Consider the following 15,382-nt stretch of genomic DNA (forward strand, 5'->3'; position numbering starts at 1 on the left):
CCACAACAAACCTCTCCAGCGTTAGGGAAAGCCTTCAGGATGTAATCATAACAAATGCCTACACCAGGTTTTGTTGGACGGCTCTGCCTCAGTCTCAGTTTGTCCAATAATGCAGCCGGGACTTATTCTGGTGGCGTCTGAAAACATGATCTGTGTTTAGGTTTTCAGCCAGATCTTGTGTCCCAGGTTTGTAATGAATTGGAAAAGCAGGATTAACATAGATGCAGCTTCATCTGTGAACATTTGAAGTGCTAAGAGTATGGCTTTCTCCTTAAGACATGCAGTGAATCATGCTGCCCGTATATTTATATATACTGTATACACACATATAGTATATATATATACATATATATACTTTGTGCGAATTTGTATGTATGTGCTGCAGTGCTGAGCTCACTTCATGCTTCATCATGTCTCCATTAACAGAGTGAACAGGCACCCACTGAGGTCACCCACAGCAGACCCCCAATAAGGGACTCCACAAGGGACAACACCACATCTTTTCACACACAGCGGAAAAAAAGCGAGGTCCGACATTCTGCCTGCACCCACCATTCCCCACCCACATCCAGTCTTCCGAGAGTGCGGATGTGGGTGGATACTGCTGTCATGAACTGCTCTCTCTTTCTCTCTCTCTCTCTCTCTTTTCTCTGTCTCTCCTGCATCAGATGCCTCTTCATTTTCTCTGTGTGCTTTGCTTCCCTCTAATGTGACTTCTTATGATAGCACAGTCAAGCTTGTCATCGCATCACGTTTCAGTTCTGGACTACATTCATAGCAGATGTTTTATTATACCGACCAATCATAAATCAATACGCCCCCACATTATCTGTCTGTCCCTTCAGGTAAATAAAAGTAGAATTTCAGACAGAGAGGCATGCAAAGCAGGTAGCCTCTGAGGTTTGATGTGATTAGTTTCTCTGTTGTGACTCAGGTTGGCTTATATCATGACCAGCAAACTGAAGATGGGGGTTCTTCCAAAGAGAACCGAAACATCTACAGCGAATCCATGCCAAGGCGGGTGGGCAGCTTCTACAGAGGTTGGTTTAATCAGGAGTGATGTTTGTTTTATTCACTGCAATAAGATTAAATCCCTCCTTCACTGGAGGGAGCATTATTTTTTTACTGATCAGGTGCTACTATACAGTATTTAGAATTAATATATTTTGACAGAATCATCATATGTCTGCAGAAAGAGACATGGAGATGTTTCAGTTGAAACCAAAAATGTTTACCTTATCACTAGAGGAAGGCTCAGCAGACTCACTGGTAGTCATCCTGTAATTTCATAGCAATCAAAGTGAGGTGTGGTTAAAAGGATCAGCTAATGGAACCATTTAAAAATAAAAATAAAAATTACCTGAATTAAATTGAGCTAATCTCTAGTTTAAGGTCATCTTCCCGGGCATGTCCAGACAGCTTGTAGCTGCTATTTTTAGATCACTCGTTGGAAGTTCTGTTCTTAGCGCTTACACTGTGCACACCACAGACCTCAAAGTTAAGAAGAGAGCAAACATCAACTTCTGTCTCAAACTGACTCGAATCTCACATGGAAGATAATTACTGCTGGGTCTCCAGCTACAGCTAAGCAGTTTTCAGCCATTTCCAACAGTTTTGCCTCGCTGTGATTTTGTCCACTTTCCAAAAATGAAAATCAAGTTAAAGGATTACCATTTTGACATGCTGGAGGAGGTTCAGCGCACACTGCAGAAGCCCAAGGAGACCGAGTAAGACTTCTACAGAGTGATCTAAAAATAACAGCGGCACTGAAACTGGTCCAAAGATGCACATGAAGATGATCTTCAGCAGGAGATCTGTCAAATTAAACCATGTGTTTCATGCTTATGGGCCCATACTGGAACGGTTTGGTCACACCTCATACAGTAGTTGCTGCGAGGAGGGTTGAGAGTTTTGACAGTGATGGGGACCGAGCAAGATAACTTACAGTTACCAGATACACATGCAGTGAACAGTATGCAGTATTTGAGGTGAAATCCCAAATTCCATTCATAAAAATGAAAGAAAATATTTCAATTTGTTCAGTTTTCTCTTTAAGGTAGTGTCCTTGGACCAGCTGCTATTTTAAGATCAAGCACTATGTGGCCATTCAGACGTGAGCACTAGCTCATGCTGGATTTCCTCCATTGTGTCAAAGTGGCGACCTTTCAACTGAAGTATAATCTTGAGGAAGAGGGTGAAATCATAGTGAGCCAAAGAGGTTCAAATATAGTGGGTGGTAAAGATTGTGTGGGGCCGAATTTCCTTTGATTTCAGCACGCTGAATGCTAGCAAAAACTGAGCGTACCACCGCTAAGGTCAACTGAATTCTCCTTGTCATGTTCTCCTTTACGTGTCACAGGGCACGAGTACAACTTTGCGATGACATTGTGATTGTTGGGGACGAAACTGTGTTGCAAACTCTTTGAATGTCAACAGAAATTTTAAGCGTGCTTTTGAACGTGGCCGCCTTTGGACACTGAAAACTGAAGACGGTCGTTATCACCATCACAATCCCGGTGCTTTCGGACTAGATCTGAGAAAACGAGGGATCCACCCTAAAGCTTCTCATACTCCTAAGAGGGACTGTAATACAAAATTATTTTGTGTTAGACAAAAAATTGAAACTATCAACTGAGACCATAAACTTCTTACTGAGGACGTAGAGCAAAGATCCAAAGAGCTGTTTTTCTCATAGACTTCAGTACAGTCAAACAGATCAGGACTTTGCCTGAGTGAAACTAGAGCTATCAGTGCACAAGGAACTGACCTTGAAGGCTTTACATTTTCATAGGAAAAGCTAAAAGTTTCAGAACTTTGTGATCAGTATATGCCATTACTTAACTGATGCAGCATTTGTTGTTAAGTGTTGCTGATCTGTACACATTTACAGACAATACAATACTGTACATGCGGTGAGCTAGTGTCTGCCGGTGTATTAACGGAGCCCTGCGTTAAGATGGCACAAGATCTTGTTTGTTGAAACTGAAACAAACCATGTGGAAGTTTGTGCATTGTTTGGCATTAGCCTATTTCCTTAATGATGTCACTAAATGAGTCATGAGACTGACTCCTTCTTTTTAAAATCTGGCAACGAGGGAAATGGCTGCACAGACATTTTGTGCTTGATGGCTGATGACAGAATCCAGAGGGAGCTAGACGGCGCAATCGCTTGTGCTCTTGTTGCATGCAAATGAAGCCACTGCTGACTCATTGTAATGGAATGGAATACAAACGAAACCGAGCAGACTCGAGTTGAGTAGGTACTGGTGGAAAAGCTGGAATAGAGGATCCATAGGGGTAATTTTGTACTCTCTGCATTAGTGTCATTTTGGCCACACGGGGGCACCAAAGCCTGAATCTTTGAATATTACACACGGCCACTTTAACTTGTGTTGTGCAATTTGCCCTTTTTAAAGTGTAAAGTGCTGTTGTTGTTTGCGCAGTGTCGTGTCGTGTTGGAATAAATCCCGAACAAGCGTTGCTTTTACTGATTGGAGAAGAGGAAGGCTCAGGGAGAGAAGACTGAAAAGCTGATTGAATCACAACACTATCAAAACACATTAGCAAAATGAACACACTTGATACAACTGCAGTCTGTTACAGTTTCAGTTCACAGAGGTCTTTCGCTTGTGCCAATCAATATAGCCTACAGTGTTTACGCGGCACGTTACAACCAAGCTGACCTGTCACAGTTGTTAAGGTCTGCGTCACTGCAGTGTGTGGGTACATTTCTGGGAAGACGCACATCAGGCTGTGGTGTAAATTTCTAGTTACTTGTTGGCAGCAAAAATATTAAAAATAAATACAAAATCACAGCTCCTTTTTTTTAATTATTATTATGCTCTCGAGTTTCTTTGTGTTATCTTTGGAAATGCTGAGTTTATTTATATTACCTGCCAAAACTTCAGATATTCTTTTGGGTTAGAATTCCTAATCTTGTCCGATATGAATTATGCCCACTAAAGTGTTTATTTCTCTGCATATCTGACATAAATGAACCCATTTGTCGTATTTGTCGAACAGTCCCGTCTCCCCGGCCAGACAACTCCTTCCATGACAGCCGGGGTCAGAGCCGGGGCTCTGGCTTGTCTGGGGACGGCAGCAGTTTGGCGAATCACTCCAAACGACAGCCGGCATTTGACCCCTGGTAATTATATCTTTTACCCACAACCGAAAATAGTTTCACAGCAAAGAACAGCCGCATTTATTCTTTTCCCTGTCTGTGGTGCTGTCAAAGCAGTTCACTGTCAGATGTAATTTCACGCTGGCCACATGACACAGCAGCTTTAACGGAAAGTGTTCCCGGGAGTTGAAAACATTTTAGCCGAGACATCACGCTCATTACTCTTTGTTTTTATTTCAGGACTGGCCCAGATACTGTAGTACTGAACGCCTCTGAGCCTTCCAAAGAAAAGGAGAAGCAGGGTTTCTTCAGAGCAATAAAGAAGAAAAAGAAAAAATCTCAAATGGTATGTTGTGTGTGAAGTACATCTGAGTACTGAACTCATGCGTGGATGCAGTGTTTCCTGTCTATGAGCCTCACTGGCACCCTTACAGAAATATCAAACCATTTTTTTTTTGGTTGCTGTTGTTGCCATGTGCATCGTGTTTACCTGTGCCACCAGTCATGTGCCTCTGTAATTACAGATTGAAGTCCCTGATGGAAGGCCTCCTGTCATCAAGAAATGTCTTTTCCCTCTGTTTAGCCCAAAGAATAACATAAAGCATAGTTCCTCTGTGAGAGTCCTCCCTGTAGTGTCCTCTCCCATGGTACATGCTGTTTTACACTATCCTACTCACCTTATGCCTCCATGTCACCCATCTAACATTGCATGCATTAACAGCATTGATCAACACTGTTTTAATGTGTAATTCAAAGCCTGGTTTTCTTTGATGAGCTGAGTGAATGAATCAATAAACCAGCTGGATCCATCTACAAAATAAAAAAAAAAAAGCTCCCACTTTGAAGAAACGCATGCACTTGACTGCAATCAGTTTACACCGGATGGATCTGACGGGTCATTTTTTGTGCTTCTGATCACCCGCCAGTGATTTCAGCCACGGCCCTAACAGCATGTCTCTGGTTATGAGCTGAGGATGAACGAGAGCACTCAGGCTTTAAGCTAAGCACACAAGGTTTCAGGAGTTTGTGTGCCTGTTTTCACGAAGCTCTACTGCTTTACCGGCATCACGCAGAGGCGTTTGATCAATTTCTCTGTGCGCACCTAAACCCATGACTTTATTACAGAGCAAAGATCAGAAAGGGAAAGCTGCAATAATGCTTGCTAAATATAAAAGCGACCACATTTTGACGCGCTAAACTGACTGCCAGGCTCTCTGGCAGTAGTGGTTCAGCATGAAACAGGTGTTTGAGGCTCTTTCTTCCCTTTACATTTCTATTTATAAGTGACAGTTTGCTCAGATTCGGGGAGGGGGGGGTTACTTGCTGATGACAGAGCACAAATAAACGCAATCTGGCCAGAAGGAGTCAGGCAGACTGAGAGTCGATGGAAAATAGCGTTTACCGTGTGAAGAGGAAAATCATTTGAACTGCATTTGAATTACACTCAGAAAACATCATTTATTTATCAAAAACAAGTGGGGTGTTCTCTTGTCTTCCTCAGATCAGCAAATACACAGGGTTTGGCTTCAGATGCATGTTTTTTGTTTGTTTTTTTTTTACTTCTTCACTGCACTTGAGATCAATTAGTAGCAATGCGGGTTATCAAAAGTAGCTTCACATTTATGTCTGTGATGAATGAGCGCATGTAAGGGGTAACATGAAACACGTTTTGATCATTTTTTATTATCTATCTTAAACGGTTCTCATTGTACTCATTTCCAGCTCCATAGTTTTATTCTTAGTGCCTACTTGAGTGGCTTTGTGTGACTCACAGTTCACAATAATCTTTATTTATCTTATACGGCCCTAATGTTCATTTACTGTATGAAAAAAAAGACAAATTAGTTTCCCCTTCCTTTGAGCTAACTTTCTTCTGATTGGCTGCCGCTCACAAACAGATTTGTGACCATATTAGGGATGTCTGCTCTCTCTGACATCATGCGGAAGCAGGAGTAGAAAAAACTGTCAGAAATGAGCATTTAAGGCAGTTTGAAACCTGAGCTTTGATACAAACTAACTTGATAATTGGAAAGCATACACCTTTGTAACGCTATCAACAGGTAGACTTTTTAAGTCAAAGAAAAGACCGGTTAGCACATTCAGTGCGTGTTTCTGGTTGCCCTTGACAATGCGCTCACCTACCCTGGTAATAAGTTTAAAATGCGTCTCACTGAACAGGGTGGATTATACCTATGTGCTCTGTTTGACAGGTTTCTGGTGAAGGGGTGGAGACAGTCATCCAGAAGTCCTCCAGGTCATCAAGTCACCAGAGCAGCCGCCACAGGTCTCGCGACAAGAGCAGAGACCGGGACCAGGACCGAGACAGGGAGAAGGACTGGCCGCCCGAGAAACTGTCCGATTCACACTCTCCAGTGAGAATCCTCCTCAGTTCCTATTTTGAAATGTTTGATTTAAAAATGTAATAATTTAATTACAATAGGGCCTTCGCACGTTTTGTGCTCGGGCCCTAATTATTACGAGAGAGAAAAAACTAACGTTGGTCACAAAAGGTGACCATGTCTTCTAGAAAAGATGCCCTTTTTTCTCTCCTGCCTGAAGAAGATAATACACACTACAGATTGAAATGCTGCTTCTGTATGAATGTTTTAAGAATTAAATTAAAACTTGGAGTCAAATAGGCTGCAGACCTTTCCCATTTTTCACTTTTTCCCGATGCTGAATAACCGTGAGCTGGCGGTCGTCCTTCGGTGTCTAGTCAAGATTGAGAAATTGCTCCAAAATGAAAGTTGTGCCAGTGTTGAGGGGCAACCTCCAAGTTGGCTTGGGGTACTTTTTAAAAAAATATTTCTACCAAGAATTTTCTAGGAAGAGAACTGTTCTGTAATATCTTTTTATGAGTTAGTACAATGCGAAATAAGGCACGATCGACAAGGAGAGGACTGTCAAAAAAAAGAGAAAAGGTGTCCAAGGCAGGAGGTCACAAAATTAAGGTGACTTTCATATTGACTAATGCTGAGAGAGGTGGTGGTTGTGACACAGTAAGTGTAGGCTACATAAATGTAAATGGCTCAGAAGTGTTGTTTATAGGAACTGATAATAGTAGTCTGGTTACATGGAGAGGATGTTGTGTGGCTGTTTGTTCATAAAGATTTAAGTAACGAAATAAGCTGTGAATCAAATGTGTGTGTATGAAAAAAACTCAAACAAACTTTAATCCCTGCATTGCAAAAATCTGATCGATAATTATCACTTTGTAAGAGATGGTCTGCCTGGGCTGTCATCGATGGGATTAAACTTCCTCTGATTTTTTTGTATTGTGTCGTGTCTTTCAGAGCCAGCCGCTGAAGTCGCTGCGTAAGCTCCTGCACCTTTCCTCCTCATCCTCTAACCAGACCGCACCTTCTGACATGCGCTACCAGCCGCTGCCGAATTCAGCCTCTGCTCAAGGCGGTTTCACCGAGAGTCGGGGTCACTCAGGGGTCAGCACGCCCCAACTTAAGGCCCGACAGTCAGCGTACCCGCTGCCTGCGCAGCTGGAATCCGGCTGGCACACGTCCGCCCTGGGCCGCCCCGAGGGCAACCCTTACCCAGAGCAAATGAGCATCAAAGGAGGCCAGAACGGGCACGGCTTCGGACGCCCGTCCAGATCTCGTATGCCAAACCTCAACGATCTGAAAGAGACAGCTCTGTGATCTCCAGCACATGCGCGTCAGACTCGTCTGTTGCCACCTCCCTCCTGTAACACCTGCTCAACACACACACACACACACACACACACACACACACACACACACACACACACACACACACACACACACACACACACACACACACACACACACACAAATACCAAACCATCAGTTTAAACACTGCTTGCAAACAGGCCAAAAGCCTTTTTACGTCTCGATTTTTTTAAAGCTTCCATGTTTGATAGACTTTATATTAATACTTATGTAATTCTGATTATAATTTGTATTATAAAGTAAATATATTACAAATTCTATATATATAATATATATATATATATATATATATAAATGGATAGATAAAGTGTAGATTTTAAGTGTAAGTATTTTTGTTTCTATTAAATATAGAAATATAGTACATTTTACTGCGTAGTATTATTTAAGACTAAGGCATTCTAAACAAATGCAGTTTTATCAGTTGTTACAATAGAGGTTGGTAACGTCAGTAAGTCGTGTTCATCTCGTCCAGGATTGTAACTCTCTGTCCAAGCTGTCTTGCTTTTGGATGTGCTCCGTCAGACTGGTTACAGATGCTCAAACGTGCAACTGTGAGTCAGTGCAGCCGTGTTGAAATATAGCTATAATGTGTGCAGTTTCTCTGAGCTGAAATTGACAATCTAAAATCTTTCTTTTGATTGCTCTTTTCTGTTCTTTTTTCCTTTTTAATCTGAAATGATTTTAGGTTTTATGTCTTAAGTGCAGCCATTTTAGAAACTATGGTGCCATCAACTAACAGAAACCCTAACCTACGTCGCCCTCTGTGGGAGATATCGAAGCACTGCATTTACTGTTTTCTGGGGTTGTCATGCACTAACAGTTAGGCACTGATTTTCCAAGCACTGTATGTGTAAATAATAATTTTCATAATATAAACCACTCTTACACAAACAAAACTCCAGTTACACTTCAGTTATTTCAAATAGAGCAAACCTCATAATTAAAAAAACAAACAAAGGTAAAATGTTTATCTATACAAAAGTGAAAATGTTTAACGACGCAGAAATGTTAACATGCCCTTATGGATGAATTATAACGTGTTAAAATGTCTTGCACTGCTTTGAGCAAACTTCAAGGAGCATCTGCAGCTGATAATGAAGGAAGTGGGTTTTCTTGGAAAACTGCAGGATTCAATAAAGACTCTTTGTTATTTCAGTTTTATTTATTTTAGTTTTTTAAACTTCCAAGTGGTTCTGCTTGTTTGGTCAGTTAAAGAAATGCACAAATACACCCCCAAAAAACCCATTTAAAGTTTAACTGCTGTAAAAAAAAACAAAAAAAAATAAGTTATTTATGAAACGCGAATTGCAGGGTTTTTATTTCATATATTTTAGAAGGTCATTTTTACAGCAGTTAGAAGAACACATAAGCCATTCTGGGTGTATGTGGTACAATGACTCCCAGCTTAGCCCTCTGAGAGGAACTTGAGTGCTGCTATTTCACCTCTACCTGTTAGTTATTTAACACTACTTATTACAGTATATAAAAGTGGATATTACAAGTCTATCTTAAACTGCCAATATTAAGGACAATTTGGGCAATTTACTCTGGCTTGGGAATGACATTTCTTTTGAAATTCTGAATTAAGGGGATGGATGGATGGATGGATGGATGGATGGATGGATCCATTCCTTTGAACTTTTAGCTGTTCTGAACAGTTACTTTTAGGAAACCATTTATTTTAAGCTATTTTGTCCATTTGTCCAATAAAAGCTATTTTTCACATTTATCTGTTTATCTGTTTTCAACCATTAATCCACTGTTAGCTGTCTCAGCCGTTTACTTATTACTTGAACTTTATCGGCCATTTAAGTACTTTAGAAATATGCTTATGCCAGCTGATTATCCATGTACTTTAGCCTTTTTTTCCACCATTTGTCCATTGGTTTCCTTAACTATTTACAAAATCTATCCATGGTTTTCTCCTAACGTTAGCAGTTCACCCTTTCCTTTCTGCAGCAAAATCCAGCTGTAATAGTTATTTCAGCTGCAGAATCCTTGCCCTGGCTGGGAATCACTGTACTGCTGTATTTTTAACTGTTTGCACACACTGAACCACTGGGGGGGGGGGGTGAGCTTTTGAGAAATCCTAAAATGGAAAGGCAGTGGGGGGGCAGAATCGTTACTGTAACATTGTTTTTCTGTTGGAAATAAAGTGCCATGAGAGTAGCTTGGCAGAAATAAATCCGAACCTTTTTAATGTTGCACTTTGAAGAGACGACGTGGCTCAGCAATATTGCTCTGTAAATTCTTCCTCACTTTCATGTTCGCGAGCGCAGTGTGTGAATATTGAAAGACGGGGGTGGGTGGGGGGGGCCCCCCCGCCGGCTCCTGCTGTAACACACCGAGCCCAGACGTGACCGTACCGTATTGTGTGTCGTGCATCTGTAAAGACTGTGCACACGCTGTACTTGACACACAACATTTCTCTCTTTGGATTATTGTTTTGCTGAAGGAGCACCGTGTATTATATTAATACTGATGTGTGACTACTTGTTTGGTAATATTTATAACAGAAGATGTTTATCAACTGTTTAAATGAAATCAAGTATTAAGTTTGTGCTTTTATTACAGACACAAATTAGTAGCATAGTTCAGTGTTTATCTGCTTTTTTTTTTTTTTTTTTTCCAACAGAGCATTTACATGACAGCGTAAACCCACAGATGAATGCTTAACAATTTTAGAATATTCATGTTTACAGATGTAACAGTAAATCTTAAATAAAACAAGCCAATTTGACTCTGAAAGTGTAGAAGGTCTTTTGTTTCCTGACACAGTAAACAACTCGTTTTGAACTCCTTTAGCTTTATTAAAGGTCACAAATTGCATTTTGTGCTGGGATAACCAATGTGCGTTGAGGAAGGGGGTCCAGGTGTGTGTTTATATAACAGCACAATGCATTTTTAGAAACTTTAAGACAGATAAATAATTCATCAAAGGACACCAGAGACATCCACCTGCCCAGATTGCTTTGAGCTTCACCAAGTCAGGACAGACTTGTTCGAGGTATCAAAGGATCATTCAGCATTAGACAAACGTTCCCCTTTTGGCAAGTGGCAGGTTGGCAGGGGGATGATGGTGGGTGAGGAAAAAAAAAAAAAAAAAGCAGGGTGGATTACACTTCAGGTACACTTGTTCATGCACATCAGCAGCTCCATCCTCATCGCGATGCGGGTGTGCCAGCCCAGCGGCAGAAGGCGGATATAACGAGCCACAATAGGCGGGCGCAGCAGGTTTTGCACTGTGGAGGAGCGATCAGAGTTTCCGTAGAAGACCTAAACAAGAACAATGTGCACAGCATTTAAATATACAGTCGAGTCAGTTTTCATATATATGTACCCTGCTTCGTGCCCTGTGACTGCTGGGACAGGCTCCAGCTGGGTAAGACAGCAGAGTGGAGAGTTAATAAAGCCCAGAGGACACTTTCATAACTGTTTAGTGTACCGACCCTGTTGTTTCCTGTCTGGTCTTTATAGTAGATCCAGTTGAGAGTTTCCACGATGCGGTACTGGATGCTGTATTTAGTAATCCACTCATCAGCATCGCAGCGGCCCTGAGTGAGGATGCCAGACACCACGCTCACCTCCTTCAGGTCGATCTGGAGCCACTGGTACTGGTCATTGAACTTGGACAGCCATGCACACCTAACAAAGATTGGCACTGTCAGCTTTTTGTTTATCTGCAGCATGTGCACTGTGTGAGTTGAACTGGAGAGGAGATGGGGTCTCCATGACTCACCCAAAGCCCTGATTGTTAAGGCGAGCCTTGTTGGGGATCCAGGAGGAGTACCAGCCGGTGTATTGGTCCTGATTGGAGCAGTTGATTTGGTCTGAGGTCACAGACCCAGATTCAAAGCCCAGCGGCCTGTGGTACGGGCATTCTGTGGAGGGCAGTGTTCACGGGTTACTGTGGCATCAAATGTTATGAATTACTGAAAATAAACAGAATATTTTAACATTTACAATTAACTGAGCTGCAGTGACTGGATCATTTTTTGTGCTAAAATTGTCCTTTTTTTTGCCATCTTGATGTTTTGAAGCCTGACATGCACAGGGTACATTTGTCCAGTGACAAACCAAGTAGCCTCACCCTGATGCATACATTGCTTAATTGTTCTTTGTCACTCCATTATTTGCAAAATAGTCATCATCTTGTATTCAATAAGGCTTGAAACAATATCACTGATCATTGCTGCTCATTTAAAAAAAAAAATGCAGGTTTGAGGCACTTCCTCACTGCTTTCACTTTTCTGACCTTAAGCTACTTCCATCTTTTATATACAGTCCTTTCAGTGATGCCTGCTGTGTGCTGTTTGGTGGAGGTCACGCTGCTGTTCGCCCTGCTTTGCGCTTCCTACACGTGTACGTAAAAACTTGAAAAGCTTAACTGACACAGTGCAAGCACAACAAAATTACTGCTCACTTGGTGGGTAACATTAAATAAGAAACAAATATAAAAAGTATAAAAATGTAAAACATATAAAATATTAAAATATTGGATTAATGTCATTATAAAAGGACACAAGACTGCAAGTGCGTCATCAGTAGGATAGGGCTGGATGTATCAGCTGTCAGCACAGCGGTGGAGCGGTGATGATTTGGGTTTGTTATGAAGTCACAGGAGCTGGGCACCCTGCAGTCACTGAGTCGATCACGAACTTCTCAATATACCAAAGTATTCTAGACTCAGATGTGAGGCCATCTGTCTGACACCTAAAGTCTGGCCCAAGCTGGATCATGCAACAGGACGGTGATCCCAAGCGCAGCAGCAAACCTACAACAGAACGGCTGGAAAAGGTGCTGTAATGGCCCAAAGTCCAGACCTCAACCTGGCTGAAATGCTGTGGAGAGAGCTGTGCGTAATGACTGCCCCAAATCTCAATGAACTGAAGCAACATTGTAAAGAAGAGGAGGCCATAATTCCTCCACAAGGGATGTGAGAGGCCGAAACACGGAAAACAGTTATTTCAAGTTATTGCTGCTAAAAGTGGTTCTACAAGTTACTGAATCATGTGACATAGTTAGTTTTTCACACACTGCTTCTTCATGTTCCTTAGGTTTTTTAAAATAAATAATGGTATGATCCAATATGTTACATGTTGTATTATTTACTCAATTTTAAGACCTGGTAAAGACCAGGTCATTTTTTAAAATTATGTCTGTAAAACCTAAGAAGTGAATGAGTTTTACTTTCTTTTGACTGTGACTGAACATTGACTTCATGTAATAAAAAAATATAGTACTGCACATGGAAACAGGCTGAGGCCCTGTGATAAACTGTCTCCATCTCCCTCTCGCCCCTAAATTGGATCAGCAGTTGGGAAAGTGGATGAATAGAAGTAACTTCTTTTGACTATAAGCTTATTTCATTTTAAAGGCATCAAGACTTTGTTCTATAGCAGAACATCTCACCTAGCTTTTCCTCTTGTGATGATCTAACTTACGGTGAGATTTGCTAATCAGGAAGCTTGCATGACAAGGCAGAAGAAGATGATCAGGGCATTTTCCGATGTGCACTAGCCTGGTATCATAGGTGAAGGGCATGTCCTTCTTTGGGCTTCCTAATCTGTTCGTCACATTCCTGCACAGGTAATGCGATTATCTGAAAACCATGTGCCTTTGCAGGCTTCGTCTTCACAGCTGTTCATTTCTTAACCTTTGGTGCGAGCCTCTTTCATCTTAGAGGTTGAAAAATTGTAAGATCGGAGATGGTGATTGTGCACAGCTGCAGAGTGAGAGTGTATGAGGACACAGCCAGCTACCATCAGCTGTGTCATCCATCACAGATGTCAAATAAAGATCCACAGGATACAGCTCTGCCCACCATTAATCTTCACATGTGTGACTTTCTCCTGCAAGCCAGTGTCCTTTGTATAAAGGGTGTCCCATTTTCACTTTTTAAAATCTGAAAAGGACATCCGACATGAGTGTAAGTGAAACAGACAGGGCACCACACAGGTGGAGTCCTCACCTGGCATGCAGTTCAGCAGGTGACCCTGAGGTGGTGGCAGCGAGGTCGGAGGAACAGTTGGGATGACAGCAGGGGTGCGTGTAGGTGAATCAGCAGATTCGCAGTCACAGGTGCAGGCTTTGATGTTCTTCGTCCAGGTCTCAGTCACCCTCTGATCCTCCTCCTGCAGCTCCTCCTCCTGGATGACCTCGTCCTCATGAAGATCACACAGAGTGGCATGAATTCAGGGATTGCTCTCAAAGGAATTTAAAAGCACATTTTCAAAAATCATTTATTTTTTTAGGCGCGTTCTTACCTCCTGTGAGAGAACAGTGATCAGAGCTAGATACCGCATTGATACAGAAGCGTGAAATGTAAGATGAACAGAATAACGTGCAGAAAAAAGAAAAAAAGATTTAAAAACCTAAAAGAAGCACCATGGGAAATAATCTCGTAAATTATTGACATTAAATTAACGAATGTGTCTTTTTTGTAGACATGATTTATATCCAGAAGAAGCCTGCACTGAGGTAACACCAAAGAAACAACAGTTTAAAATGCCCTCTTTATAATTTCACTTGGTCATCTTCTTTTCGCAGCAGTAACATGTCTGTGCAGTACTTTCATTCCTGTGCTCATAACTTATGTGACCGCTGGCATTATTACACAGAGACACAATAACATAGCCAGAGCAGTGAGTGCATGATTATTTTAAGGCAGGCTCAGCTGCACAGTGACTTACCCTGAGAGAGAAGCAGGAGGGAAAGCACAGCAGCACGGCAAGCAGGGATCTCCATCTTTCCTCCTCAGCTGTGCTGAAGTGAAATATGTGTGATACCCACTGCAAGTGGATGGGATTACTGTAATCCACAGGCCTGCGATAGCCTTATCTAATGCTCCTTATTGGCCCTTAGACACCTCCCTTAGGTGCTCTTGCACTGAATGTCATCACCTCGTGGATAAAAAGCGGCCATCATTCACGAAGGCAGTGGTGTCTTTGAGGTTTTATACTTAAGTGAAAAAGCTGTTTTAGTCACTGTGGCCCTTAGCTAGTTTAAAAGGGATGTATTGACTGAAACATGGCTACCTCTGAATGCGGCTGTTCATCCACACAGAGATCAGTATCAGGAAGATAGTATTCAGCTAACCCAGCTACAAAAATTGTTCAAATATGCCTGAAAGCAGCAGATTTGTCCATGAGTTGCCTGGATGATCTGGCTGTCAAACTGCAGGTATTTCAAGATGTCTCTAGATCTAGATCTGTTAGCCACGGTTCACTGGAAAACATCATAATGTAGTTTTCCAGTGAACTACATTATGACTCATAATGTAGTCATAAGAAATGAAAAATTAAGATAAAATGATGGCCTGTAATGTTAAATAAAAGCATCCACATATTTCAGGGGTCATAAATGCCCCATCTTACCACATCAGCGAGCCATTTCCTGTGAAAGCAGCTGTGAAATGTTGTAGGAGAAATTCATTGTAGGAAATACTTTAACCATTAAAATATCACAGTGCAAATAAATATACAACTGGGGTCATTGTCTGCACTAAAAAAGCTCAGTTTGAATTCAAATCAGAAATGGTCATGAACATTTTAAT

At 41.6% G+C, this 15,382-nt stretch overlaps 2 protein-coding genes across 5 annotated transcripts in view; one reads left to right on the forward strand and one right to left on the reverse strand.

Moving 5' to 3' along the window:
* Window positions 1-7,939, forward strand: part of LOC115778745 (cyclin-dependent kinase-like 5) — a 51,590-nt gene extending 43,651 nt beyond the window's left edge. Inside the window, exons 13-19 of one of the 3 annotated variants that reach the window (XM_030727026.1) lie at window positions 427-528; window positions 935-1,040; window positions 4,024-4,147; window positions 4,364-4,469; window positions 4,648-4,770; window positions 6,334-6,495; window positions 7,417-7,939. In XM_030727026.1, coding sequence (XP_030582886.1) covers window positions 427-528; window positions 935-1,040; window positions 4,024-4,147; window positions 4,364-4,469; window positions 4,648-4,770; window positions 6,334-6,495; window positions 7,417-7,776 — 1,083 coding nt within the window. In that variant the 3' untranslated portion in view covers window positions 7,777-7,939. The remainder of the gene's footprint in view (window positions 1-426; window positions 529-934; window positions 1,041-4,023; window positions 4,148-4,363; window positions 4,470-4,647; window positions 4,771-6,333; window positions 6,496-7,416) is intronic. The other 2 variants (XM_030727028.1, XM_030727027.1) reach the window with 2 other exon arrangements.
* Window positions 7,940-10,401: 2,462 nt separating this feature from the next.
* Window positions 10,402-14,625, reverse strand: LOC115778746 (retinoschisin). 2 transcript variants are annotated; one of them, XM_030727030.1, is made up of 6 exons: window positions 14,520-14,625; window positions 14,094-14,119; window positions 13,799-13,991; window positions 11,567-11,708; window positions 11,277-11,472; window positions 10,402-11,103 (listed from the first exon to the last, which is right to left on the reverse strand). In XM_030727030.1, the coding sequence occupies exons 1-6, from the start codon at window positions 14,572-14,574 to the stop codon at window positions 10,951-10,953; spliced, it is 765 nt and encodes a 254-aa protein (XP_030582890.1). In that variant the 5' UTR covers window positions 14,575-14,625; the 3' UTR covers window positions 10,402-10,950. The 2 variants fall into 2 exon arrangements, with proteins under 2 accessions (XP_030582890.1, XP_030582889.1); XM_030727029.1 differs by having other exon boundaries at window positions 13,799-13,994; window positions 14,520-14,618.
* Window positions 14,626-15,382: the final 757 nt, after the last annotated feature.

The sequence above is a fragment of the Archocentrus centrarchus genome, chromosome 4, assembly GCF_007364275.1.
Source record: "Archocentrus centrarchus isolate MPI-CPG fArcCen1 chromosome 4, fArcCen1, whole genome shotgun sequence".
Classification (NCBI taxonomy): domain Eukaryota; kingdom Metazoa; phylum Chordata; class Actinopteri; order Cichliformes; family Cichlidae; genus Archocentrus; species Archocentrus centrarchus.

Bases quoted from the DNA above. Each gene is read 5' to 3' on its own strand.
- LOC115778746 (XM_030727029.1), bottom strand. From the start codon at position 14,574: ATGGAGATCCCTGCTTGCCGTGCTGCTGTGCTTTCCCTCCTGCTTCTC. The intron at 11,709-13,798 runs GTGAGGACTCCA...TGCCCTCCACAG, and splicing joins CCTGCTGAACTGCATGCCAG to AATGCCCGTACCACAGGCCG. The intron at 11,473-11,566 runs GTGAGTCATGGA...AATCTTTGTTAG, and splicing joins CTTAACAATCAGGGCTTTGG to GTGTGCATGGCTGTCCAAGT.